At 41.6% G+C, this 26,739-nt stretch overlaps 1 protein-coding gene and 2 long non-coding RNA genes across 3 annotated transcripts; all 3 read right to left on the bottom strand.

Moving 5' to 3' along the window:
- Positions 1 to 1,089: 1,089 nt before the first annotated feature.
- LOC129856993 (uncharacterized) lies at positions 1,090 to 5,354 on the bottom strand. The gene is made up of 5 exons (XR_008759846.1): positions 4,176 to 5,354; positions 3,932 to 3,960; positions 3,584 to 3,666; positions 3,244 to 3,285; positions 1,090 to 3,088 (listed from the first exon to the last, which is right to left on the bottom strand). It is a non-coding gene; the product is annotated as an uncharacterized LOC129856993 (long non-coding RNA).
- Positions 5,355 to 6,962: 1,608 nt separating this feature from the next.
- Positions 6,963 to 21,000, bottom strand: LOC129856992 (carcinoembryonic antigen-related cell adhesion molecule 2-like). Its single transcript, XM_055924830.1, has 3 exons — positions 20,906 to 21,000; positions 19,999 to 20,322; positions 6,963 to 7,384 (listed from the first exon to the last, which is right to left on the bottom strand). Exons 1-3 carry the CDS (start codon positions 20,949 to 20,951, stop codon positions 6,978 to 6,980), a joined length of 777 nt encoding a protein of 258 aa, XP_055780805.1. The 5' UTR covers positions 20,952 to 21,000; the 3' UTR covers positions 6,963 to 6,977.
- A 3,700-nt stretch (positions 21,001 to 24,700) lies between these two features.
- Positions 24,701 to 25,866, bottom strand: LOC129856994 (uncharacterized). Its single transcript, XR_008759847.1, has 3 exons — positions 25,118 to 25,866; positions 24,854 to 25,030; positions 24,701 to 24,763 (listed from the first exon to the last, which is right to left on the bottom strand). It is a non-coding gene; the product is annotated as an uncharacterized LOC129856994 (long non-coding RNA).
- Positions 25,867 to 26,739: the final 873 nt, after the last annotated feature.

Below are 26,739 nucleotides of genomic sequence, written 5' to 3'. Positions count from 1 at the left end.
AAGATTTGACGGTACATGGCCCCGTCCATCGTCCCTTTGATGCGGTGAAGTTGTCCTGTCCCCTTAGCAGAAAAACACCCCCAAAGCATAATGTTTCCACCTCCATGTTTGACGGTGGGGATGGTTTCTTGGGGTCATAGGCAGCATTCCTCCTCCTCCAAACACGGCAAGTTGAGTTGATGCCAAAGAGCTCCATTTTGGTCTCATCTGACCACAACACGTTCACCCAGTTGTCCTCTGAATCATTCAGATGTTCATTGGCAAACTTCAGACGGGCATGTATATGTGCTTTCTTGAGCATGGGGACCTTGCGGGCGCTGCAGGATTTCAGTCCTTCACGGCGTAGTGTGTTACCAATTGTTTTCTTGGTGACTATGGTCCCAGCTGCCTTGAGATCATTGACAAGATCCTCCTGTGTAGTTCTGGGCTGATTCCTCACCATTCTCATGATCATTGCAACTCCACGAGGTGAGATCTTGCATGGAGCCCCAGGCCGAGGGAGATTGACAGTTATTTTGTGTTTCTTCCATTTGCGAATAATCGCACCAACTGTTGTCACCTTCTCACCAAGCTGCTTGGCAATGGTCTTGTAGCCCATTCCAGCCTTGTGTAGATCTACAATCTTGTCCCTGACATCCTTGGAGAGCTCTTTGGTCTTGGCCATGGTGGAGAGTTTGGAATCTGATTGATTGATTGCTTCTGTGGACAGGTGTCTTTTATACAGGTAAGAAACTGAGATTAGGAGCACTCCCTTAAAGAGTGTGCTCCTAATCTCAGCTCGTTACCTGTATGAAAGACACCTGGGAGCCAGAAATCTTTCTGATTGAGAGGGGGTCAAATACTTATTTCCCTCATTAAAATGCAAATCAATTTATAACATTTTTGACATGCGTTTTTCTGGATATTTTTGTTGTTATTCTGTCTCTCACTGTTCAAATAAACCTACCATTAAAATTATAGACTGATAATTTCTTTGTTAGTGGGCAAACGTACAAAATCAGCAGGGGATCAAATACTTTTTTCCCTCACTGTATGTCTGTCTGTCTGTCTGACTTAAATATTTGGCCGGCTGGCCAGCCTATTTACATTTCTATTAGGGGGGAGATCAGCTATAATATTGCAGATAGATTATAGCTTCTGTAGTAATTGTAATTGTAATCCAAAGTAATTGTCTGCATCATTTCCAATCCCCCATATATTTTTTATATATACATACAATATGTACATACAGTACCAGTCAAAAGTTTGGACACACCTACTCATTCAAGGGTTTTCTTTATTTGTATTATTTTCTACATTGTATAATAACAGTGAAGACATCAAAACTATAAAATAACACATATGGAATCATGCAGTAAGCAAAAAAAGTGTTAAACAAATCAAAATATATATATTTTATATTACTTCAAAGTAGCCACCCTTTGCCTTGATGACAGCATTGCACACTCTTGGCATTCTCTCAACCAGCTTCATGAGGAATGCTTTTCCAACAGTCTAGAATGAGTTCCCACATATGCTGAGCACTTGTTGGCTGCTTTTCCTTCACTCTGCTGTCCAACTCATTCCAAACCATCTCAATTGGGTTGAGGTCGGGTGATTGTGGAGGCCAGCACCGTCACTCTCCTTCTTGGTCAAATAGCCCTTATACAGCTTGGAGGTGTGTTTTGGGTCACTGTCCTGTTCAAATGATAGTCCCACTAAGCGCAAACCAGATGGGATGGCGTTTCGCTGCAGAATGCTGTGGTAGCCATGCTGTTTAAGTGTGCCTTGAATTCTAAATATATCACAGACAGTGTCACCAGCAAAGCACCCCCACACCATCACACCTCCTCCTCCATGCTTCACAGTGGGAACCACACATGCGGAGCTCATCCGTTCACCTACTCTGCGTCTCACAAGACACTGAGGTTGGAATGAAAAATCTCAAATTTGGACTCAGACCAAACGTCTAATGTCCATTGTTCGTGTTTCTTGGCCCAAGCAAGTCTTCTTCCTATTGGTGTCCTTTAGTAGTGATTTCTTTGTAGAAATTCAACCATGAAGGCCTGATTCACGCAGTCCTCTGAACAGTTGAGATGTGTCTGTTACTTGAACTCTGTGAAGCATTTATTTGGGCTGCAATCTGAGGCTGCTAACTCTAATGAACTTATCCTCTGCAGCAGAGGTAACTCTGGGTCTTCCTTTCCTGGGGCGTTCCTCATGAGAGCCAGTTTCTTCATGGCGCTTGATGGTTTTTGTGACTGTGCGTTGGGCTATTAACCGAAGGGTTGCTCGATTGAATCCCCGAGCTAACAAGGTAAAAATCTGTCATTTGATGGTTTTTGGAAATCTGTCCTTTGGTCTGATGCGTCCAAATGTGAGATTTTAGGTTCCAACCGCCTTGTCTTTGTGAGACACAGAGTGGGTGAACAGATGATTTCCGCATTTTTGGTTCCTACCTTGAAGCATGGAGGAGGAGGTGTGATGGGGCTTTGCTGGTGATACTGTCAGTGATTTATTTAGAATTCAAGGCACACTTAACCACCATGGCTACCACAGCATTTTGCAGCGATACCACATCCCATCTGGTTTGCGCTTATTTTTCTCTGTATTTTTAAAAATTTAACTAGGCAAGTCAGTTAAGAAAAAAATCTTATTTACAATGAAGGCCTGTGCGATAACTGCCTTGTTCAGGCACAGAACGACAGATTTTTACCTTGTCAGCTCGGGGATTCGATCGCGGGGATTCGATCGAGCAACCACTAGGCTACCTGCCGCTTAGTGGGACTATAATTTGTTTTTCTAAAGGACAATGACCCAGCACACATCCAGGCTGTGTAAGGGCTATTTGACCAAGAAGGAGAGTGATGGAGTACTGCATCAAATTAGCTGGACTCCACAATCACCCGGCCTCAACCCAATTGAGATGGTTTGGGATGAGTTGGGCCGCAGAGAGAAGGAAAAGCAGCCAACAAGTGCTCAGCATATGTGGGAACTCCTTCAAGACTGTTGGAAAAACATTCCAGGTGAAGCTGGTTGAGAGAATGCCAAGAGTGTGCAATGCTGTCAATGGTGGTTGAATGGAGGTCTTTTCCATTGACTTCTCTCACTGTTAGATTGAAAGTGAGGGAGAAAAGAAAGGAACATTAACTTCCATTTATCAGCTATAATACGGCATTAATACCATTTAACATATAACACATAAATCAGTTGTTTTTACAGTATTACAGTCACGTGGTGCCATGTGGTCTAACACAAACTTACCATTATCCTAGTATCATACGTACTCTTGAAGTCCTGCATTTCCTAATTTGGGATAAAGCTTACATTAAGAAAGGCATTACATAGAAGGAACAGCCACACCAACAGTTGCCATGACAAAATATGAAACCTCAAATTCCTGAACAAACTTTTACAACGATCATATGTTAATGAATAATGTAAATGGCTGTCATTGAGTCAAAATGGAAACTTCCTGGATAACACTATGATAGACAAACAGTCTTTGCATGCTGAATTTCTTATTAAGCAAAGTCATATTTATTACAGTAAGACTGTAATATAATACAGATATGCACATCCCAGGTAACCAGGTCTTACTCACTGTCAGGGGTAGAGGTGGAGATTGATTTTGTTGTGGGTTTTCACATACAGATGAAGGGTTCTCATATACAGGTTGTTGAGAACCTGTAAGAGATACACAAATAGAGGGGTTGTATAGATCCTGATATCTTGTCTGCATAAGCATTGTTACATTATTAAGCAATGTCATAGTGGTGTTGTACTATATCATGTCATTTGTCTGAATCCGTATCATAATTTTGTGGAAACTGTAAGTTGCTATGGATAAGAGTATCTGCTAATTCACTAAACATAAATGTGGAGTAAACAAACATTTAAAAAACATTATTAATTAGATGCGATAACAACCTGTATGATAGAGTATGCTTACCTCCTCGATGCATTGGCTCAGCATTGGTTCTGTATACAACAAGAAATAAACATGGACAGGTTGCTGTTTAGAAAGTTATAAGAAGATAATATTAAATTGCTTTTGACAGTTTACAGTGCTTGTGAAATACAACCAGGCTCTCTTTGTGACCAGTTTTAATCAATGTGGAAAGTAAGCCAACATTTTCTACAAACTACAGTGATAGAAAATATACTTGTTTGACTGAAAAGTTTTTTTTACTCACCCATTTTTCCTGATGAATAACACTGCAACACCAACTGCCCCTCCCACAACCAGCAATACTCTAATCACAATCCTAATGATGGCACCAGCAGGCAGAACTGGTGATAAAGAGCCCTCTGCTGCAGTGACCAGAGACAAAACCATGAGGAGATGAAAGGCTACACAGTGAACAGGAAGTACTGCACATGTCACACCCTGACCTTAGAGAGCCTTTTTATTTCTCTATTTGATTAGGTCAGGGTGTGATTTGGGTGGGCATTCTAGTTTTCTATTTCTTTGTTGGCTGGGTATGGTTCCCAATCAGAGGCAGCTGTCTATCGTTGTCTCTGATTGGGAATCATATTTAGTTAGTCACCCTGTTTTCCACCCTAGCTGTATAGTCCTGCAGAACTTTACGTTTGTTTTTATTTTGTTGTTTTGTCGGTGGTTCAATATTAAATTATCATGAACACTTTCTGCGATTTGGTCTCATTCATTCAACGACGGACGTAACAGCACAATACAGTACAAATGGGTAACAATTACACAAAGACAACTAAAGGAATTATTTCAAAACAAGTTTGAATTGCTGGAATAATACACTGCTCAAAAAAATAAAGGGAACACTAAAATAACACATCCTAGATCTGAATGAATGAAATATTCTTATTAAATACTTTTTTCTTTACATAGTTGAATGTGCTGACAACAAAATCACACAAAAATTATCAATGGAAATCAAATTTATCAACCCATGGAGGTCTGGATTTGGAGTCACACTCAAAATGAAAGTGGAAAACCACACTACAGGCTGATCCAACTTTGATGTAATGTCCTTAGAACAAGTCAAAATGAGGCTCAGTAGTGTGTGTGGCCTCCACGTGCCTGTATGACCTCCCTACAACGCCTGGGCATGCTCCTGATGAGGTGGCGGATGGTCTCCTGAGGGATCTCCTCCCAGACCTGGACTAAAGCATCCGCCAACTCCTGGACAGTCTGTGGTGCAACGTGGCGTTGGTGGATGGCGCGAGACATGATGTCCCAGATGTGCTCAATTGGATTCAGGTCTGGGGAATGGGCGGGCCAGTCCATAGCATCAATGCCTTCCTCTTGCAGGAACTGCTGACACACTCCAGCCACATGAGGTCTAGCATTGTCTTGCATTAGGAGGAACCCAGGGCCAACTGCACCAGCATATGGTCTCACAGGGGGTCTGAGTATCTCATCTCGGTACCTAATGGCAGTCAGGCTACCTCTGGCGAGCACATGGAGGGCTGTGCGGCCCCCAAAGAAATGCCACCCCACACCATTACTGACCCACCGCCAAACCGGTCATGCTGGAGGATGTTGCAGGCAGCAGAACGTTCTCAACGGCGTCTCCAGACTCTGTCACGTCTGTCACATGTGCTCAGTGTGAACCTGCTTTCATCTGTGAAGAGCACAGGGCGCCGGTGGCGAATTTGCCAATCTTGGTGTTCTCTGGCAAATGCCAAATGTCCTGCACGGTGTTGGGCTGTAAGCACAACCCCCACCTGTGGACGTCGGGCCCTCATACCACACTCATGGAGTCTGTTTCTGACCGTTTGAGCAGACACATGCACATTTGTGGCCTGCTGGAGGTCATTTTGCAGGGCTCTGGCAGTGCTCCTCCTTGCACAAAGGCGGAGGTAGCAGTCCTGCTGCTGGGTTGTTGCCCTCCTACGGCCTCCTCCACGTCTCCTGATGTACTGGCCTGTCTCCTGGTAGCGCCTCCATGCTCTGGACACTACGCTGACAGACACAGCAAACCTTCTTGCCACAGCTCGCATTGATGTGCCATCCTGGATGAGCTGCACTACCTGAGCCACTTGTGTGGGTTGTAGACTCCGTCTCATGCTACCACTAGAGTGAGAGCACCGCCAGCATTCAAAAGTGACCAAAACATCAGCCAGGAAGCATAGGAACTGAGAAGTGGTCTGTAGTCACCAACTGCAGAATCACTCCTTTATTGGGGGTGTCTTGCTAATTGCCTATAATTTCCACCTGTTGTCTATTCCATTTGCAAAACAGCATGTGAAATGTATTGTCAATCAGTGTTGCTTCCTAAGTGGACAGTTTGATTTCACAGAAGTGTGATTGACTTGGAGTTATATTGTGTTGTTTAAGTGTTCCCTTTATTTTTTGGAGCAGTGTACATCCTTCTGGTGCCTGACATTTCATCCATGGTAAACAACCTTCCTTTTCAAAACGCATTCAATCTGGATCAGAAAATGGAACATAAAAATAAAATCACACACAAGCTTCATTACAGCAAATAGGACAATCATCACACTGACAAAGAGCACCGTGATAGGGGTCAGCATGATGAAAATGTCTGTCTCCCCTAGAGCCCTTCCTACACCAGTGACAGAGTCCCCTCTTTGGTCACTTCTTACACACAGTGTTGAACATGAGCTCTATATCTGGGTCTTTATGCTCAGGATTGGTGTCCTCATCAGAGAAGTAGTCAGGAATAGGTCAGGGAAATCATTCAGTTTCCTTATCCTTAGTGTCATGTTATCCCTAGCTTCAAAATGTTCCATCACCAGCAATTAGCCACCCAACACATACAGTAGGCAGGCTGGATTCAATAGAAATATAAGCAACAGCTTAGAGCCAAATGGAAGAAGTGATAAAACATTAAGACATGCCACAGGACTGCTTTCATAAGCAGGTGTTAGTGATATGCAGAACAGGCATTAACGTTGTAACCTATGAATCTGATGTAATTAGCAATATGTGTAGTTATTCTTAAGCAGTTACAGTTAAGCAGACATGTACTGCAGGAAGCAAAATCAAGATATAACTACAGCACTGTATGCGAAGTCCATGGTGAAAGGTAAACATTTACATTTACATTTTTACAACGTTTACATAAATTAATTTCTCTGCATACAGATATATTAGACATGCAGGTTAGCGACTCACAGCTGATGATGAGGGTTAGATTCTGGCTGGGTTTACTGCTGACGGGGTTGGACACAATACACCTGTATGGCCCCTGGTCATACCGGGTCACATTGGCTATGGTGAGAGTACGGCCTCCATCACCAAGCTGAATTCCATATCTGGCTGTGACCTCAGAGCTGCCATTCAGCCAGCGGTAAGAGAAGGGGGAGGAGCCAGAGGACACAGAGCAGGAGAAAATGGCAGTGTCATTCAGTTCCATTAGATCAATGACGTTGGCCCTCAGGGTCACGTTTGAAATGGTCTCTGTGGGTGAGAGAGTAGATGACATCTGTCAATGTGTTTGTGCCAGTACAAATGCCTGTGTCTAAAGCAAGGTGTTCCAAGGTGTCTAAATTTCTAAAGCCATGATTGTGACATTGTAACAGTAACCTGAAAGCAGCACTGCTACCCTCACAATACTGTTGGCTGTCATATAAAATGTGGCTAGGATGTTGCCAGTCATTTGTTTGAATAAGGAAATGCCAAGCACCCCCAAACACACATTGCTGGTGAGTCACCCAAAATTCAACACCAAACCAAAAGGGGGCAGAGGTAAACGTGGTTGTGGTGAAAAGAGTACCTTGGTGGAGTGAGCTTTCATTATTTTACTGTGCTTTCTAAAATGGCCAGACTTTTCGGCCCACCTCTTCCCCAGAGATAAAGATCCACATCACGCTCTGTGCAGGTTTCTTTTCCTCTACGTTACACAGAAATGTTTGTGGTCACCCTCCCTTCACATTTCTCACTGTCAATTGTGAATGATAATTCTTCAAGTTTTACCGGTGAAACGTCCATGCAGCATCTGCATGCCAACCATTTGACCTTGATTAGTTTCATGGGAATATAAGAATTTCGATCTTCTTGAGTTAAAGTACAGCGTTGTTTTGAATTAGGCGTCTTTCTATATGAACTAGGGTACCAGTGCGGATTTCCTACACTGGACAACTTGTTACAGCTGTTGATACATCATTGATAATAATCACTAATTTGTTTGTCATTACATTAAGATATAAGGTAGGATCATAGCTACTGTATATTAAATTAAATTCATGGGTTGATTTAAAACCTTTATCATGGCTGGTGTCTTGACAGATGTCAAATCGTGTGAAAAAACATGAATTCTCTGTCCTTTCATTTATGGCAGTAAGTTGAAGTTATATCATATAAACTCAGCAAAAAAAGAAACATCCCTTTTTCAGGACCCTTTCACGACCCTGAAAGATAGTTCGTAAAAATCCAAATAACTTCACAGATCGTCATTGTAAAGGGTTTAAACACTGTTTCCCATGCTTGTTCAATGGACCATAAACAATTAATGAACATGCACCTGTGGAACGGTCGTTAACACACTGTAGGCAATTAAGGTCACAGTTATGAAAACTCAGGACACTAAAGAGGCCTTTCTACGGACTCTGAAAAACACCAAAAGAAAGATGCCCAGGGTCCCTGCTCATCTGCATGAATGTGCATTATACATGCTGCAAGGAGGCATGAGGACTGCAGATGTGTCCAGGCTTTGTAAATAAGAATTTGTTCTTAACTGACTTGCCTAGTTAAATAAAAGGTTATTTTAAAAATAATAAAATAAAAAGATTGTGGAGGCAAGGTCATCTGATGCAGAACTCCATCACGCTCCTTTTTGGTCAAATTGCCCTTACACAGCCTGGAGGTGTGTTTTGGGTCATTGTCCCCTTGAAAAACAAATGATAGTGGGACATAGTACAAACCAGATGGGATCGCTGCAGAATGCTGTGGTAGCCATGCTGGTTAAGTGTGCCTTGAATTCTAAATAAATCACTGACAGTGTCACCAGCAATGCACCCCCACACCTCCTCCATGCTACACGGTGGGAACCACACATGCGGAGATCATCTGTTCAGCTACTCAGCGTCTCACAAAGACACAGCGGTTGGAACCAAAAATCGCAAATTTGGACTCATCAGACCAAAGGACAGATTTCGAATGTCTATTGCTTGTGTTTCTTGGCCCAAACAAGTCTCTCCTTATTGGTGTCCTTTAGTAGTAGTGTCTTTGTAGCAATTCGACCATGAAGGCCTGATTCACACAGTCTCCTCTGACCAGTTGATGTTGATATGTGTCCGTTACTTGAACTCTGTAGCATTTATTTGGGCTGCAATTTCTAAGGCGGGTAAATCTAATGAACTTATTCTCTGCAGCAGAGGTAACTCTGGGTCTTCCATTCCTGTGGCGGATCTCATGAAAGCCAGTTTCATCATAGCGCTTGATGGTTTTTGCAACTGCACTTTAAGAAACTTTCAAAGTTCTTGACATTTTCCAGATTGACTGACCTTCAGGTCTTAAAGTGATGGACTGTTGTTTCTCTTTATTTGAGGTGTTCTTGCCATAATATGGACTTGGTCTTTTACCAAATAGGGCTATCTTCTGTATACCACCCCTATCTTGTCACAACAACTTTTTCCACATTGATACATTACAGACTTATTCTAAAATGGATTAAATAAAACATGTTCCTCAATCTACACACAATACCCCTTAAACAACAAAGTGAAGAGGTTTTTAAACAATTTGCATTTCTGCTGCCAAGGCAGCAGCTACTCTTCATGGGGTCCAACAAGATTAAGGCAGTTTATACATTTTTTAAAACATTACATGCACAGATTTCACAACACACTGTGTGCCCTCAGGCCCCTACTCCACCACTAGTACTAAATCCATGTGTGTGTATAGTGCGTATGTTATCGTGTGTGTGTGTTTGTATATATATATATATATATGCATGGGACTCAGTTCTGCTCAGGTGCATCATTTCCATTGATCATCCTTGAGATGTTTCTACAACCTGTGGTAAATTAAATTAATTGGACATGCCTTATAAAGGCACACATCTGTCTATATAAAAAGGTCCCACAGTTGACAGTGCATTTCCAAGCTACAAGGTCGAAGGAATTGTCCGTTGAGCTCCGAGACAGGATTGTGTTGATGTACAGATCTGGGAATGGGTACCAAAAACATATATGCAGCGTTGAAGGTCCCCAAGAACACAGTGGCCTCAATCATTCTGGCCACACAGCCAAACTGAGCAATCGGGGGAGAAGGGCCATGGTCAGGGAGTTGACCAAGAACCCGATGGTCACTCTGACAGAGCTCCAGAGTTCCTCTGTGGAGATGGGAGAACCTTCCAAAAGGAGAAGCATCTTTACAGCACACTACCAAATCAGGCCTTTATGGTAAAGTGGCCAGACGGAAGCCACTCCTCAGTAAAAGGCACATGACAGTCCGCTTGGAGTTTGACAAAAGGCACCTAAAGACTCTCAGACCACGAGAAACAAGATTCTCTGGTCTGATGAAACCAAGATTGAACTCTTTGGCCTGAATGCCAAGCATCAAGTCTGTAGGAAACCTGGTACCATCCCTACTGTGAAGCATGGTGGTGGTAGCATCTTGCTGTGGTGATGTTTTTCAGCGGCAGGAACTGGGAGACTTGTCAGGATCGAGGAAAAGATTAATGAAGCAAAGACAACGACCCTAAGCACACAGCCAAGACAATGCAGGAATGGCTTCGGGACAAGTCTCAATGTTTGAGTGGCCAACATCTCTGGAAAATAGCTGAGCAGTGATACTCCCCATCCAACCCGACAGAGCTTGAGAGTATCTGCAGAGAAGAATGGGAGAAACTCTCCAAATACAGGTGTGCGAAGCTTGTAGCGTCATACCCAAGACGATTTGAGGCTGAAACCGCTGCCAAAAGGTGCTTCAAAGTACTGCGTAAAGAACACTTACTTAAATGTGATTTCAGTTATTATTTTTAATACATTTGCACAAACTGTTTTTGCTTCGTCATTATGAAGTATTGTGTGTAGATTGTTTTCTCATCAATTTCATCCATTTTAAAATAAGGCTGTAATGTAACAAACTGTGGAAAAAGTCAAAGGGTCTGAATACTTTCCAAATGCATCGTAATTGTTTTAAGATGGTCATACCATGGATCTTTTAGCTATCTGATTTGGAATTTTAGGACCCCTTGTGGGGGACATAGAGCAAAACGGAGAACACCATCGTCTTTGTGAGAACCTCCCCTCACACATTAGTAGGCCAAACCTTTTGGATGCTACAGCCGTTTTTTGTGAGAAGACCAATTTTCAAGATGTCTCATGGTCTGCAAACACCGCTGTAGCTGGGCCACCTTCCTCCACAGATGTGGCGGATTGAGACGCAGCCCATTTCTCTAGCCTAAACTGACGGATGATGGGGATTCTTTTATTAGGTTACTTCCATTGTCACACCGGTGTGTCAATGAACTAGTTTTTCAAACAATACAAGGATCTTGAAGGAGCATCATTTAAATTTAATTTGAAATTCAAGTACTGGAATAGGCCTACCTTGAAAGTCTGACATTCTTAATTTGGTGATTGAAAAGTGTGGCAGCAGGATTACAAGATTGTTATGCACTATAGTTAGTACGAGTGTCTGTCTGTCTGTCTCTCTCACACACTTCACAGTGTGGGATCGATGGTTTCATTATTGCAATAATAAAATCAATATTAAATAAAGATGATTGCTGGAAGAAATGAGAAAGTCTCTCTTAGTACTACATTTCCACAACAAAACAAACATTTTAATTATTGAAGCCAATTTATAAATTCTCCTGCTCCCTTATAATTATCTGTGATTTCATTTTTGGTCCGTTTTTGAGAGAGATGTGGCCACTTCTGTTTTTCCCACTGTTTTCATTGAAGGGTGTTCCCTACTCTGTTGCGGTAAAACCGTGTGCAGTTATTATGAGGATGTCTAATGTTGGCTTCAACTTGGCTTTCCATACAAATCCTTCATAAAAATAAAACAAAAAAGAACCTGATTTTTGGTCACTTTCTCATAAAAACAGCGATGGTGAAATGAATGCTACCGCTATTAATGGATTTATTATGTGTGCCTGTGTCAGCCACACAGGCTACATAAAAATCTCCATGCATGCATCCAACAGGGATGCAAACTGGTGAGGGTCCAAAAAGGTGTCACTTTTTTTGTTGCACTGAAACATGCAAAAAACTCCCTGCTAGGGGGGGATAATAATAAAATACAGAAAAATAAATATCAGCTTTAAAATGCTAATTTCAAGTGACTGAGTCTAAATCCATCCTTGAAATGCAGATGAACTAATTAAACAAAGAATATGATCTATGTGACTGTGTGTAAAATAATGTAGCATCTGCGTCATCTGACCACTTCCGTATTGAGCAAGTCACTGGTACTTTCTGCCTCAGTTTTTGCTTGTAAGCAGGAATCAGGAGGATAGAATTATGGTCAGATTTGCCAAAAGGAGGCCGGTGGAGAGTTTGGTGTGCATCCCTGTATGTGGAGTAAAGGGGGTCTAGAATTATTTTTTTCTCTGGTTGCACTTGTGACATGCTGGTAAAAATTTGGTACAACTGATTTAAGTTTGCCTGCATTAAAGTCCACGGCCATGAGGAGCACAACTTCTGGATGAGCATTTTCTTGTTTGCTTATGGCCTTAGAGTTGGTTGAGAGCGATCTTAGTGCCAGCATGTGGTGGTAAATAGACGGCTACGAATAATACAGATGAGAACTCGTTAGAAAGTGTGGTCGACAGCTTATCATAAAGGTACTCCAACTCAGGCGAGCAATACCTCGGCACTTCTTTAATATTAGACATTACACACCAGCTGTTCTTGACAAACAGACACACCCCCACCCCTCGTCTTACCAGACGTAGCTTCTCTGTTCTGCCGGTGCATGGAAAATCCCACCAGCTCTATATTATCCGCGTCGTCGTTCAGCCACGACTCGGTGAAACATAAGATATTACAGTTTTTAATGTCCTACTGGTCGGATAATCTTAAATCGTAGGTCAACAATTTTATTTTCCACTGATTACATGTTAGCCAGTAGAACGGATGGCAGTGGGAGTTTACTCACTCAGAAGTAAACTCAGCCCGACCTGCGTCCCCTTTTCCTCCATCTTTTCTTCACGCAAATGACAGGGATTTGAGCCTGTTCTCGGGAAAGCAGTATATCCTTCTCGTCGGACTCATTAAAAGGAAAAAGCTTCTTCCAGTTTGAGGTGAGTAATCGCTGTTCTGATGTCCAGAAGTTATTTTCGGTCATAAGAGATGGTGGTAGCAACATTATGTACAGTTGTAGTCGGAAGTTTACATACACCTTAGCCAAATACAATCTCAGTTTCACAGTTCCTTACATTTAATCCTAGTAAAACTTCCCTGTCTTAGGTCAGTTAGGATCACCAGTTAATTTTAAGAATATGAAATGTCAGAATAATAGTAGGGAGAAAGATTTATTTCAGCTTTTATTTATTTCATCACATTCCCAATAGGTCAGAAGTTTACATACACTCAATTAGTATTTGGTAGCATTGCCTTTCAAATTGTTTAACTTGGGTCAAACGTTTCGGGTAGCCTTCCACAAGCTTCCCAAAATAAGTTGGGTGAATTTTGGTCCATTCCTCTTGACAGAGCTGATGTAACTGAGTCAGGTTTGAAGGCCTCCTTGCTCAACACATGCTTTTTCAGTTCTGCCCACACATTTTCTAGAGGGTTGAGGTCAGGGTTTTGTGATGGCCACTCCAATACCTTGACTGTTGTCCTTATGCCATTTTGCCACAACTTTGGAAGTATGCTTGGGGTCATTGTCCATTTGGAAGACCCATTTGCGACCAAGCTTTAACTTCCTGACTGATGTCTTGAGATGTTGCTTCATTATATCCACATAATTTTCCTTCTCATGATGCCATCTATTTTGTGAAGTGCACCAGTCCCTCCTGCAGCAAAGCACTCCCACAACATGATGCTGCCATCCCCGTGCTTCACGGTTGGGATGGTGTTCTTCGGCTTGCAAGCCTCCCCTTTATCCTCCAAACATAACGATGGAGGACATTTCTCCAAAAATTACGATCTTTGTCCCCATGTGCAGTTGCAAACCGTAGTCTGGCTTTTTTATGGAGGTTTTGGAGCAGTTGCTTCTTCCTTGCGGCCTTTCAGGTTGAGTCGATATAGGACTCGTTTTACTGTAGATATAGATAATTTTGTACCTGTTTCCTCCAGCATCTTCACAATGTCCTTTGCTGCTGTTCTGGGATTGATTTGCACTTCACACCATAGTACGTTCATCTCTAGGAGACAGAACGCGTCTCCTTCCTGAGCGGTATGACGGCTGCATGGTCCCATGGTGTTTATACTTGCGTACTATTGTTTGTACAGATGAACACGGTACCTTCAGGCATTTGGAAATTGCTCCCAAGGATGAAACAGACTTGATGAGGTCTACAATTTTTTTTCTGAGGTCTTGGCTGATTTCTTTTGATTTTCCCATGATGTCAAGCAAAGAGGCACTGAGTTTGAAGGTAGGCCTTGAAATAGATCCACGGGTACACCTCAAATTGACTCAAATTATGTCAATTAGCCTATTAGAAGCTTCTAAAGACATGACATAATTTTCTCAAATTTTCTAAGCTGTTTAAAGGCACAGTCAACTTCGTGTATGTAATCCTCCGACCCACTGGAATTGTGATACAGTGAATTATAAGTGAAATAATCTGTCTGTAAACAATTGTTGGAAGAATTACCTTTGTCATGCACAAAGTAGATATCCTAACCGACAAGAAATTTGTGGAGTGGATGAAAAATGAGTTTTAATGACTCCAACCTAAGTGTATGTAAACTTCCGACTTCAACTATACAAAATAATTTAAAAAATAAATTAACCAACGCAAAAAAAACTAACAAATAGCACAGTTGGTTAGGAGCATGTAAAACATCAGCCATCCTCTTCGGCGCCATATTTACATCGATCAAGTGCACAAGGCTGCGTGTGTACAAAAAAAAACATTTACTGAGTAAACTAAAAGAATCACCCCTTACTCACACAACTGTATGTCAAGTTCAACAACAAAAGCAATAGCTTTGGGCTACATTGGACGTTATTACATTGTACACTTTCTGCTGTGGTAATCTGTTCTACAATGTGCCAGCAGCAGAGCACGTGACCCTTGTTGACATAATTGATCTCTGTCAGGCAGAGACTACACCTGGCATACCCCTTTTTATCAACCGTATGGAAAAAGTGAGAAAGAGGGAAAGTGTGTGGTGTTCCTTTCACCTATAACATTAGTGGCATCCACCTTAAGCTCAGCTCCAGCTACACCTCATCCATGAATCCACTTGTTTAAAACTTCTTATGGCTGCAATCCCGGTAACGGGATCGATATGACAACAGCCAGTGAAAGTGCAGGGCGCCAAATTCAAACAACAGAAATCTCATAATTAAAATTCCTCAAACATACATGTGTCTTAAACCATTTTAAAGGTAATCTTGTTGTTAATCCCACCAAAGTGTCAGATTTCAAATAGGCTTTTCAGCGAAAGCACCACAAACAATTATGTTAGGTCACCACCAACTCAAAGAAAAATTCAGCCATTTTTCCAGCCAAAGAGAGGAGCCACAAATAGCACAAATAAAGATAAAATTAATCACTAACCTTTGATGATCATCAGATGACACTCATAGGACTTCATATTACACAATACATATATGTCTTGTTCGATTAAGTTCATATTTATATCCAAAAACCTCTGTTTACATTGGCGCCATGTTCAGAAATGCCTCCAAAATATCCGGAGAAATTGCAGAGAGCCACGTCAAATAACAGAAATACTCATCATAAACTTTGATGAAAGATACATGTTCTACATAGAATTAAAGATACACTTGTTCTTAATGCAACCGCCCTGTCAGATTTCAAAAAGCTTTACGGCAAAACACAATATTCAATAATCTGAAAACAGCGTTCAGCCACAAAATCAAGCCATACAGTTACCCGCCCAAATTGTGCAGTCAACAAAACTCATAAAAAGCTTTATAAATCTTCACTTACCTTTGCGGATCTTCGTCGGAATGCACTCCCAGGACTCCCACTTCCACAAGAAATGTTCGTTTTTTTTCGGTAATGTCCATCATTTTTGTCCAAATAGCTATTTTTGTCACGTGTTTGGTATACAAATCCAACGTCAGGAAAGCGTGTTCACTAAAACCTGACGAAATGTCCAAAAGTTCCGTAACAGTCCGTAGAAACATGTCAAACGATGTATTGAATCAATCTTTAGAAAGTTTTTAACATAAATCTTGAATAACGTTCCAATCGGAGAATTACATTGACTTCAGATGAGCGATGGAACGGAGCTCCCTCTTATGTGAACGCGCATGGTGAAAGAATGGTCACCTCATGGCAGTGGTGACTCATTCCTGTCTCCTTCGGCCCCCCTTCACAGTAGAGTCATCAGACAAAGTTCTACAGACTGTTGACATCTAGTGGAAGCCGTAGGAAGTGAAAACTCATCCATATCTCGCTGTAATTTCAATGGGAGCTTGGTTGAAAATCTACCAGCCTCAGAATTTCCACTTCCTGTTTGGATTTTTTCTCAGGTGTTTTGCCTGCCATATGAGTTCTGTTATACTCACAGACATAATTCAAACAGTTTTAGAAACTTCAGAGTGTTTTCTATCCAATACTAATAATAATATGCATATATTAGCAACTATGACTGAAGAGCAGGCCGTTTACTCTGTGCACCTCTGTGCACCTTTAATCCAAGCTACTCAATACTGCTCTGCAGCCATAAGAAGTTAACAAGCAATGCCTCATTTTCACCTAATTCTCTCATTCTGAAAATTAACCATATACTGTAGAGGGAAAACATTAGTTCATAGATAGCTAGTTAACTAGCTAGCTAACTACCATAACCCCACCGCCACCATGGGGTATACTCTTTTAGCTAGTTAACTTCTCTGGGATAATTAGTTAACTAGCTAACAGAACTCGATCCAGCTAGTAAGATACTTAACGCTAACAATTCTTGTTCCACCACACTTGCTCCCTCACCTCAAACTTTAAATGGCAGTTGATTTTCGGTAACAGCTCATGAAGTACGATTCATCACCTTCTCACCCCCCGCCTCCGTCGTCATGCATCTCACCTACCTCTTCGTTATCGTTCAAGGGACGTGCTACTAAACTGGCAAACTGCCTTTCCAGAGCACACGCTGATGCTGTAACTAGCAAACTGGTTGTCTCTTCTCTCTTCAGTTGCGTGCTGCATTCGGTTATGTGAATGATTGGCTGGGCCTTGGATACAGCAAGTATTGCTCCAAACGTGCATCACTCGTTCTCTTACAGCAAGTAGTGATCCAAAGCCCAAACGTTTCTCATCAGATCTACACAAATCATGTAGGTTACCTATTTTGGATTCAAAATGGCGAATTTTACCCGAAAGGTTACTAGTTTGCATCCCTGATCCAATCTATTTAGTCAGGCAATTTCCACATTCTCACATATTTTAGAAAGTAATAATAATTGGAATATTTATTTCAAATATTTGACTGAGTTACAGTTCATACGAGGAAATCAGTCAATTGAAATACATTTGTTAGGCCCTAATCTATGGATTTTACATGACTGGGAATACAGATATGCATCGGTTGGTCACAGATACCTTAAGAAAAACAAATAGGCCTCAGGATCTCGTCACGGTATTTTTGTGCATTCAAATTAGAGGTCGACCGATTATGATTTTTTTCTTTCTTTATTTGTAATAATGACAATTATAATAATACTGAATGAACACTTATTTTAACTTAATATAATACATCAATAAAATCTATTTAGCCTCAAGTAAATAATGAAACATGTTCAAATTGGTTTAAATAATGCAAAAACAGTGTTGGAGAAGAAAGTAAAAGTGCAATATGTGCCATGTAAGAAAGCTAACGTTTCAGTTCCTTGCTCAGAACATGAGAACATATGAAAGCTGGTGGTTCCTTTTAACATGAGTCTTCAATATTCCCAGGTAAGAAGTTTTAGGTTGTAGTTATTATAGGAATTATAGGACTATTTCCTTCTATACCATTTGTATTTCATTAACCTTTGTCTATTGGATGTTCTTATAGGCACTTTAGTATTGCAAGTGTAACAGTATAGCTTCCGTCCCTCTCCTCGCTCCTCCCTGGGCTCGAACCAGAAACACAACGACAACAGCCACCATCGAAGCAGCGTTACCCATGCAGAGCAAGGGGAACAACTACTAGAAGGCAGTCAGATTATATGCAACGCAGGACACGCTAGATAATATCCAGTAATATCATCAACCATGTGTAGTTAACTAATGGTTATGATTGATTGTTTTTTTTAAGATAAGTTTAATGCTAGCTAGCAACTTACCTTGGCTTACTGCATTCGCATAACAGGCAGTCTCCTTGTGGAGTGCAACGAGAGAGAGGCAGGTCGTTATTGCGTTGGACTAGTTAACTGTAAGGTTGCAAGATTGGATCCCCCGAGCTGACAAGGTGAAAATCTGTCGTTCTGCCCCTGAACAAGGCAGTTAACCCACCGTTCCTAGGCCGTCATTGAAAATAAGAATGTGTTCTTAACTGACTTGCCTAGTTAAATAAAGGTATACATTTTTTAAATAAAAAAAATACATCGGCAAATCGGCGCCCAAAAATACCGATTTCCGATTGTTATGAAAACTTGAAATCGGCCCTAATTAATCGGCCATTCCGATTAATCGGTCAACCTCTAATTCAAATTGCCATCGATAAAATGCGAAACCGAGTCAAAACTGAGACTGGGAGGGGGACAAAAGGTTTGAGGCCAAGTCAAGACCAGAACATTTTCAAAACCATGTGTAATTTTGTCATATCACTACCATAAGAGTTCAAAATGTCCATTATTTCTGTGTTCATACACTACATGACCAAAAGTATGTGGACAGCTGCTCGTCGAACATCTGATTCCAAAATCATGGGCATTAATATGGAGTTGGTTCCCCATTGCGGCCATAACAGCCCACTCTTCTGGGAAGGGTTTTCACTAGATGTTGAACTGTCATGACTGGCCTGCTCGGGCCAGGTTATCGTGGACCACAATCCTACATAGAGATCTCTCACACTCACCAGAGGGTAAGAGATCGAGAGGTATGGAGATGGGGGGGGGGCATGACAGAACTCTAGCATGAACTGACTTGTTGGAAATGTGGCATCCTATGACGGTGCCACGGTGAAAGTCACTGAGATCTTCAGTAAGGCCATTCTACAGCCAATGTTTGTCTATGGAGATTGCATGGCTGTGTGCTCGATTTTATACACCTGTCAGCAATGGGTGTGGCTGAAATAGACAAATCCACTAATTTGAAGCCAAACCTGACCAGTGGTGACAAGGCAGCTACTGAAAGACGTCCTCTAATTGCACCTCACTATTGCAAAAGAGTTCAGTTTTGTAAATTGCAACATTATGTTATGGTACTTTGCATGTCACATTGTGTTTCATTGCCGGAAACACCTGGACATTTGAAAAAAATAACTGCAATTCAAGTAAATAAAAATGTTCTCAAAGTAGAAGCCTATGTTCAAAAGTAGATAACCCAGGTACAACCTAAGAACAATCCTCTCATAAAAGGGGAAAACCGAGAACATACCATTTAAAAAATGTAAATGGTCAAATTATAAAGCATTGTGTTCAGCCAACAATGCTCAAAACCATTTCAAAACGGCAGGTGTTGACCCTGAACTGGTAGTTGACCTAAATGAGAGAGCGGTTGTTTTCATACGCTGTCTAAACCTTAGGGACCTCAGCCAGCCTTTTATTTTATTTATTTTATTTCACCTTTATTTAACCAGGTAGGCCAGTTGAGAACAAGTTCTAAGCCTTGCTTAGATCGTCTTAATTAGTTTGACACTTGATCAAAGAAAACACTGACGGTGCCGTTATCCAAGCATTGTGACAATTGTTCTCCCAGTATCACTCTTCGTGAACGTAACATTTGTGAATGTAACTTTATGTACATACCTTACCCTGCAACATTTGGAACTCACCATAGACAATCAGTGAAGTAGATCCCACCTGAGAAACAGCAGCCGTTCTTAGGGCCACTCTGTATGGCCCATTGTCAATCAGGGTCAGTTTCCTGAGCTCCAGAGATCCAGTGCTATTGTCCAGACTGATCCTACCAACATATCCCTCTCCGATCACAGGACCTAAAGAACTGACAAAGTCAACAACGGAGACAGGGGGTTCACGAAAAGTCCAGCTGATTGCAAAAAGTGTGGTTGGATTGATGGTGGTTTTGAAAATCACATTTCCTCCCAATGTTCCATTCACAGGTCCAGGTGGAAACACATCTTGACCAGCACAATATCCTGAGGAAACAAAAACAATGCTTGATTATAACGTTTTCAAAATAAACACAAAATTCAGCAGACAAAAGATATTAGTGGAAAGTTTCCAAATGCATTTTTTTTTATAGTTCTTACAGAATCATTATTTTACCAAGACAATTTTGGAAGTCACTGTAGAAGCCACTGTGCCTAGTAGAATAACTATATTTTATGCAAGCAAACATTAAGATGGACTAATGGGAATATGTGTCACCACATTAAAGGGATAGTTTACCCAAATTACAAAATTAAATTTGGTTTCTTTGCCATGTAAGTGGTCTATGGACAAGGTGTGACAGCAATTGGCCTTGGAGATAGATATTAACACAATTGCAACCATGTCTATGACTATTGACAAGAACCTGCTATTGATTGAAGAACAATTCCTACTGTCATGGGAGTAGAGAAGAATATATTACATTAACACAGAAAAAATGGTCCTAAAATTTCAGAAGGATCCAAAAAGGGTTTAGAAATGATGACGAAATGATGACCTCATGTTGGTGCTTTTAGGGTTATCCTATGTGCGGCTGTATTTTATTATGAGCAGCAGATAAGGTCTCACCTGAGAGTATTCCCATGGTAAGAAAGACAACTGCAGATGCCACCATCTCTTCTGACGTATCAAATGTCTGTGATTCAGACTGTAGTTTAGTTTCATAAAATAAATATTACGTAGGAGACAGGGGTGCAATAAATACAGATTTTGTTTTATTGCAATTATAATGCAAAAGCTTCTAACAATAAAAATCAAGTTCTGTTTAAACCTTACCCCAAAAAGTATTCTAACTTCTAATACATCAATCAGCTCTTGATATGTCTTCCCCAGAATCCCTGCTCCTTTCCCTATCTTTTAAATTGGGTTTTATACCGCTTAATTACCAAGTCCATGCCTCTGTTGACTACAGCCACACAAGACATCCTCCCCCTTCCTCTCTGCCTCTGACTGGGTTTTGCTGCTCCCCTGTTGCCTGTGGTTGAGGCCTCTTCCTGTCCTTCTTCTGCTTCTGCTTCTTCTTCATCTTCCTTGTCTCAGTATCACCATTTCTCTGACTGGAGACTGGAGTCACCAGGGGCCTGTTGCACAAAACTAGGATAAGGGATTAAGCCAGGATATCTTGGTGATCCTGGCTCAATTGATCCGTAATCCGGTTGCACTAAAGATGGATAGGGGGCAGGAGGATATGTTATGGTATAAATTACCATGGAGATTTATTCTGTGGAGCTAGCCTGCTCCAGACCAGGCTAAATTCCAGGATCTATTTAATCTCATCCCTATTGTCAGTCAGCAGTCACCACAAATGGAAACCAATAGTTATTTCACTGCTCACTATACATTGTTATCACATATAACTAGACCCACTGTTATTTAAACGTTTGTGATCATTAATTTCAATGATTTTGGATAAAAAATGATTTTTAGATGATGTTGCTATCATTAGATAATTTACAGTTTCCCATAGACTATAAGGCTATATATAAAATGATAGAATATTAGGGCCACAGAGGGGAAAAAAACACAAGTCATAATATTGTAACCAGTTGTTTTAAAGGAGGACAGTTGTTAAAATGACAGATGTGGGGCATTTCGTGAAATTGTACTTCAGTATGGTTTCATAAACAAAGACATGCTGATGTGCCAGAATATTAAGTATCACATTGTCATAAGTATCAAAACTGTAAAAACAATATGTAGCTTTTCTGCAGAAAGAACCAGCCTCATAAATTTATGACTTTATCCTTTTTCTTCAGTGTGGCCCTAGTAGTCATATAAACAAATACACATTCCATATGAATATAAAAACACAATGTGTAACATTATGTTCCTTTATTGAATAAGGACAAAACAAAGCAGGTAAACCATCAGCTCCTTTCGAAACTGAAGTCACAGTGACTCTACAAGATGGAAAGCACAGAATCCAAGCATATTATACAAAATGATACATACACATTCAAAGGTCTGTATATAACACACCCTGCATGTCTGCACACTAAAATAAATGCAGGACAAATCCATACACATCAACTGAACAGACAAATGAATGGATGCAGTAGCCTCCCTGCAGCCTTGTATTACACACAGTATACCGCACAAACATCATAAGAGGCCAAATTCGTCAAAAAACGAACCCAAAAAAAACCAAATTCCTCTGCCACCGCAGGACATATTTAACCAAAATTGAAAGCACACATACTAACTAAAATAATTCAACACATATTGGTCCCTCAGCAGCCGACCACTGTCGTCATCAGGGAAGATTGCCGGATTGTCCCAGTCCATGGCTGGTGGCACTCTGGGGGCCCTCTCCTTCCTCAGGCAGGCCACATTGTGGAGGACAGCACAAGCCACAGTAATATCACATGCCCTAACAGGGCTGACCCTTAATTTGTGAAGGCAGTGAAAGCGTGCCTTCAGGAGGCCAAAGGTCATTTCAACTCTGGCCCTGGTCCTGGCATGGGCATGGTTGTAGGCCTGCTGTGCTTCCTGGGGGTCTGTGAAAGGTGTCAGGAGAAAAGGCTGGCAGCCATACCCCCTGTCTCCCAGCAACACACCAGAGAATTCACCTGTCAACACAAAATCTCATCATTACTACCTCATAAACACAGTGATATTCTTGACACAGCCATGATGGTTATAAATAGGGGTTGTGTGGCTTACCTTGTGATAGGCACTGATAGATTTCAGAGGCCCGAAAGATTCTGGAGTCATGGACTGAGCCAGGCCATTTTGCCACAACATTGCTGATCACACAGTCAGCATTGCAGACCATCTGAAATCATAAGATGAGGAATATTACACCAATCAATGCACATCACTGGCAATGCAGAGTGTTCGTCAATGGACAATATCAAAAAGTTATGTTCACCTGAACATTAATGCTGTGAAAGGATTTCCTATTCACAAAATCGGCCTCATGGGCACCTGAGGGGGCTTTTATCCTTATGTGTGTGCAGTCCACTGCACCAATGACATTGGGGAAACCTGTCACACAAAGTAATGAGTATCCTACTATGTGTTAACAGTTGTCCTGTAATTTGTAGATCCTCTTACCTGCAATCCTATAGAACTCCTCTTTGATGTCACAGAGTCTTCTGTGGCCAGGGAAGGAGATGAAGACATCTGCTAATGCTTTGATAGCCAGACACACACTCCTTATTGTGCGGCAAATTGTGGCCTTGTTCAGCTGTTCTGCATCCCCCACTGAGTACAGGAAGGCTCCACTAGCAAAAAAGCGCAAGGCCACACAAACCATTTGCTCCACACTCAGTGCATGGCTCCGTGCAGTGCGGTGCTTAATCCTGGGACCCAGTAGTCTGCATAGATACCTGATGCCATCTGCAGAAAATCTGTATCTTTCATATAGATGGTCATCAGGGAAGGCCAGTGGGTCCAACCGGTCCCTGAAGACCCTTTCTCGCCTGAAGGCTCTCCTCAGCACAAGTGCTTCTTCATCCACCACATCTCGCACGAATGGGCATGCCATTGTCAGAGCAGAAAGGAACACACAATTTTGGGCCTTCATATAGGCTAGTGGCCACACCTGGTGCTGGGGGGGTGGGCAAAAGAGGGCGATGCCTTATAACGATGACTTGGTTGTACTGATTGCTGGGAAAATAAATAAAAAACTTAGAAAGATGCCACCGTCCTGTGTGCTCACAATAAGAGCTCATATGTCATGGCTCACTTGACTTTACGAGAATATACCTAATTTTTATTTTGAGCTGTGTCATCTTCTTGGAGCTGGGGGAGGAAAGAAAAATAATGATTAATACATTTGTGTTACAGTTAGCATACAGTGTACATTGAAGGCATATCTCACCTCCCTCTCAAGTTTTTTTATTTCAAGGTCCAGTTTCCTAATTGTCCTCTTTTTTATTTCGGACTCCAGTGCAAGATTTTCCATCTTTTTCTTCTTGTACTGAATGTCTATGTCTGCCAGTTCTATTTGGCGCCGGAGGTGGTTGCCATACAACTTTCTGATAGCTTGTGAGCTCTGTGAACACAATACAATTAGCGCAGCTGGAATTTGGCAGGATGTGGTGTCCTTTTATTAATACGCACTATGTTGCCAGGCTGGTTTTCCCACTGTATAGCATCTGGGTCCTGTAAAAGAAATTAGATTTTTTGATTTTGATGAGGACTCCTCACCATTGTAGAGTAAATAGTACTTTCACAGTCTTAACATGATACCTCATGCCTTCTGGAATCCAGAGAGATGGTCTCCTCCTCATCATCGTCTCCATCATGTGCTGTTGCTGCTGCACTGGGGCCTTCACCCTATCACATTTAATCGGATTCATATTGAAGCTAGTAGACAAGACATGCCAGGCCTACAGTATGCCTTTGATGGAGTACTCACTGGATCAGCATCGTCTGGTGCTTGTGCTGGTGGCTCTAACAGGAACACAGTGCTGCCAGACACTGCAAGGCAATAGGTAAACCAAAGTCAGACAGTCCAAATTGATTCAATATGAATGTGGTTGTATCCCATGTAGAGATGGAAGGACATACCTTGAATGAAGCGGGTGGCATCTTGGGAGGAACCTATGCTCGTCTCTTTCCCCCCAGGGATCCCCTCTAAGACGGGCCTGCCTTTATTTAGCTCCAAGGCCATGTCCTCTGCTGGGGTAAGGTCAGCCTTTGGTGACCCACCACCCGTGCCTTGTCTGTGGGTATTCTTTTTCACTGCTAAAACAGTACAGACAATGTGTGAGCAGGCACCTTCTGGGTACAATATATGCTTGTGCTTTGTTAAATATTAGTCAGGGACCATACCATTCTGCAGAATGTTCTTGTATTTGATTTTGACCTGCTGCCATGTCCGTTTTGGCCCGTTCATGTTTAATCTACACACACACACACACACACACACACACACACACATTTAATGGAGTCACACTGCAAAAAATTACTTGGTATTTTTGTCTTGTTTTCAGTAAAAATATCAAAAAATGTATCATAGCTTTATACAGTGTGATGGAGTTACTTTACACAATTTCACTCATATCTGCAGTGCATTTCAATTAAAAATTTAACCGTTTCATAATTACAGTACAACTGCATTTTTGGAGATGTGAATTAAATATTTGAATTGTAATTGTGATGTTTCAGCGGAGCGGTGAGTGTGTAATTGTGCACTACTTACGCATTCAGGCGGTCTGCAATACTTTGCCACGGTTTTTCTCTTTGCTTTATCACTGTGGCGGTGTTGCCTTTCTTCTTAATTATATATTTTACCTCCTCGTATGCCTCCATGAGGATTTGTGCTTCCGACGGGGAAAAGTACGCGGCTCTAGTTGCCATGGTAAATCAGTTAATCTGTGATCTGTGGCGGGGTCTATTTGAGTGAGCCGTGAGCGCGCACCTATCCAGGATTGGTTTCACCTGGCTTAATGAATCCGTGTCTGCTCATCCTGGCTTGGTCTTTGTGCAACCAATTAAGCCTGGACGCACATGTTTTGGCTTCATTGAGCTCAGCTGAGTCATTTATCCCGGATGTCTTAATTCTACTTTTGTGCAACAGGCCCCAGGTCATACTGACTAGGCTCATTCACAACGGCATCAAACTAAAGATGTCTGGGCACCAGTTTTAAATATGGCTGCCACCTAGCTCCATGGGGCCAACTTAAGAGTGATTTCCCATGGCCAAAACGGTTTACCTTGATTGCTGGAGGTGGTTTGGAAGACCAAACAAAATGAAAAGGTATTCTATTTATAGATGTTTGTGTCACGTTCGTCGTAACGTTGAAGAGAGGAGGACCAAGGCGCAGCGTGAAATGAATACATATTTAATAAACGAAGACGAAGAACACTTGACAAACTATACAAAAACAACAAACGACCGTGAAGCTATATAACAAATAGTGCTGACACTAAACACTACACATAGACAATCACCCACGAACTACCTAATGAATATGGCTGCCTAAATATGGTTCCCAATCAGAGACAACGATAGACAGCTGTCTCTAATTGAGAACCAATCTAGGCAACCATAGACATACATACACCTAGACTGAACACTGCCCCATAAACATACAAAAAACCCTAGACCAGGGGTGTCAAACTCATTCCACGGAGGGCCTAGTGTCTGCAGGTTTTTGGTTTTTCCTTTCAATAAAGACCTAGTCAACCAGGTGTGGGGAGTTCCTAACTAATTAGTGATGTTAATTCATCAATCAAGTACAAGGGAGGAGCGAAAACCCGCAGACACTCGGCCCTCCGTGGAATGAGTTTGACACCTGTGCCCTAGACAATACAAAACACATACATCCCCCATGTCACACCCTGACCTAACTAAAATAATAAAGAAAACAAAGTTAACTAAGGCCAGGGTGTGACAGTTTGGCCATACTGGTTCTAGATATATGCCAACATGCTGATCAAAACTATCCCTT

The sequence above is a fragment of the Salvelinus fontinalis genome, chromosome 6, assembly GCF_029448725.1.
Source record: "Salvelinus fontinalis isolate EN_2023a chromosome 6, ASM2944872v1, whole genome shotgun sequence".
NCBI lineage: Eukaryota > Metazoa > Chordata > Actinopteri > Salmoniformes > Salmonidae > Salvelinus > Salvelinus fontinalis.
The sequence above is the reverse complement of the archived record's forward strand: the minus strand, read 5'-3'. Positions and strand labels throughout refer to the sequence as shown.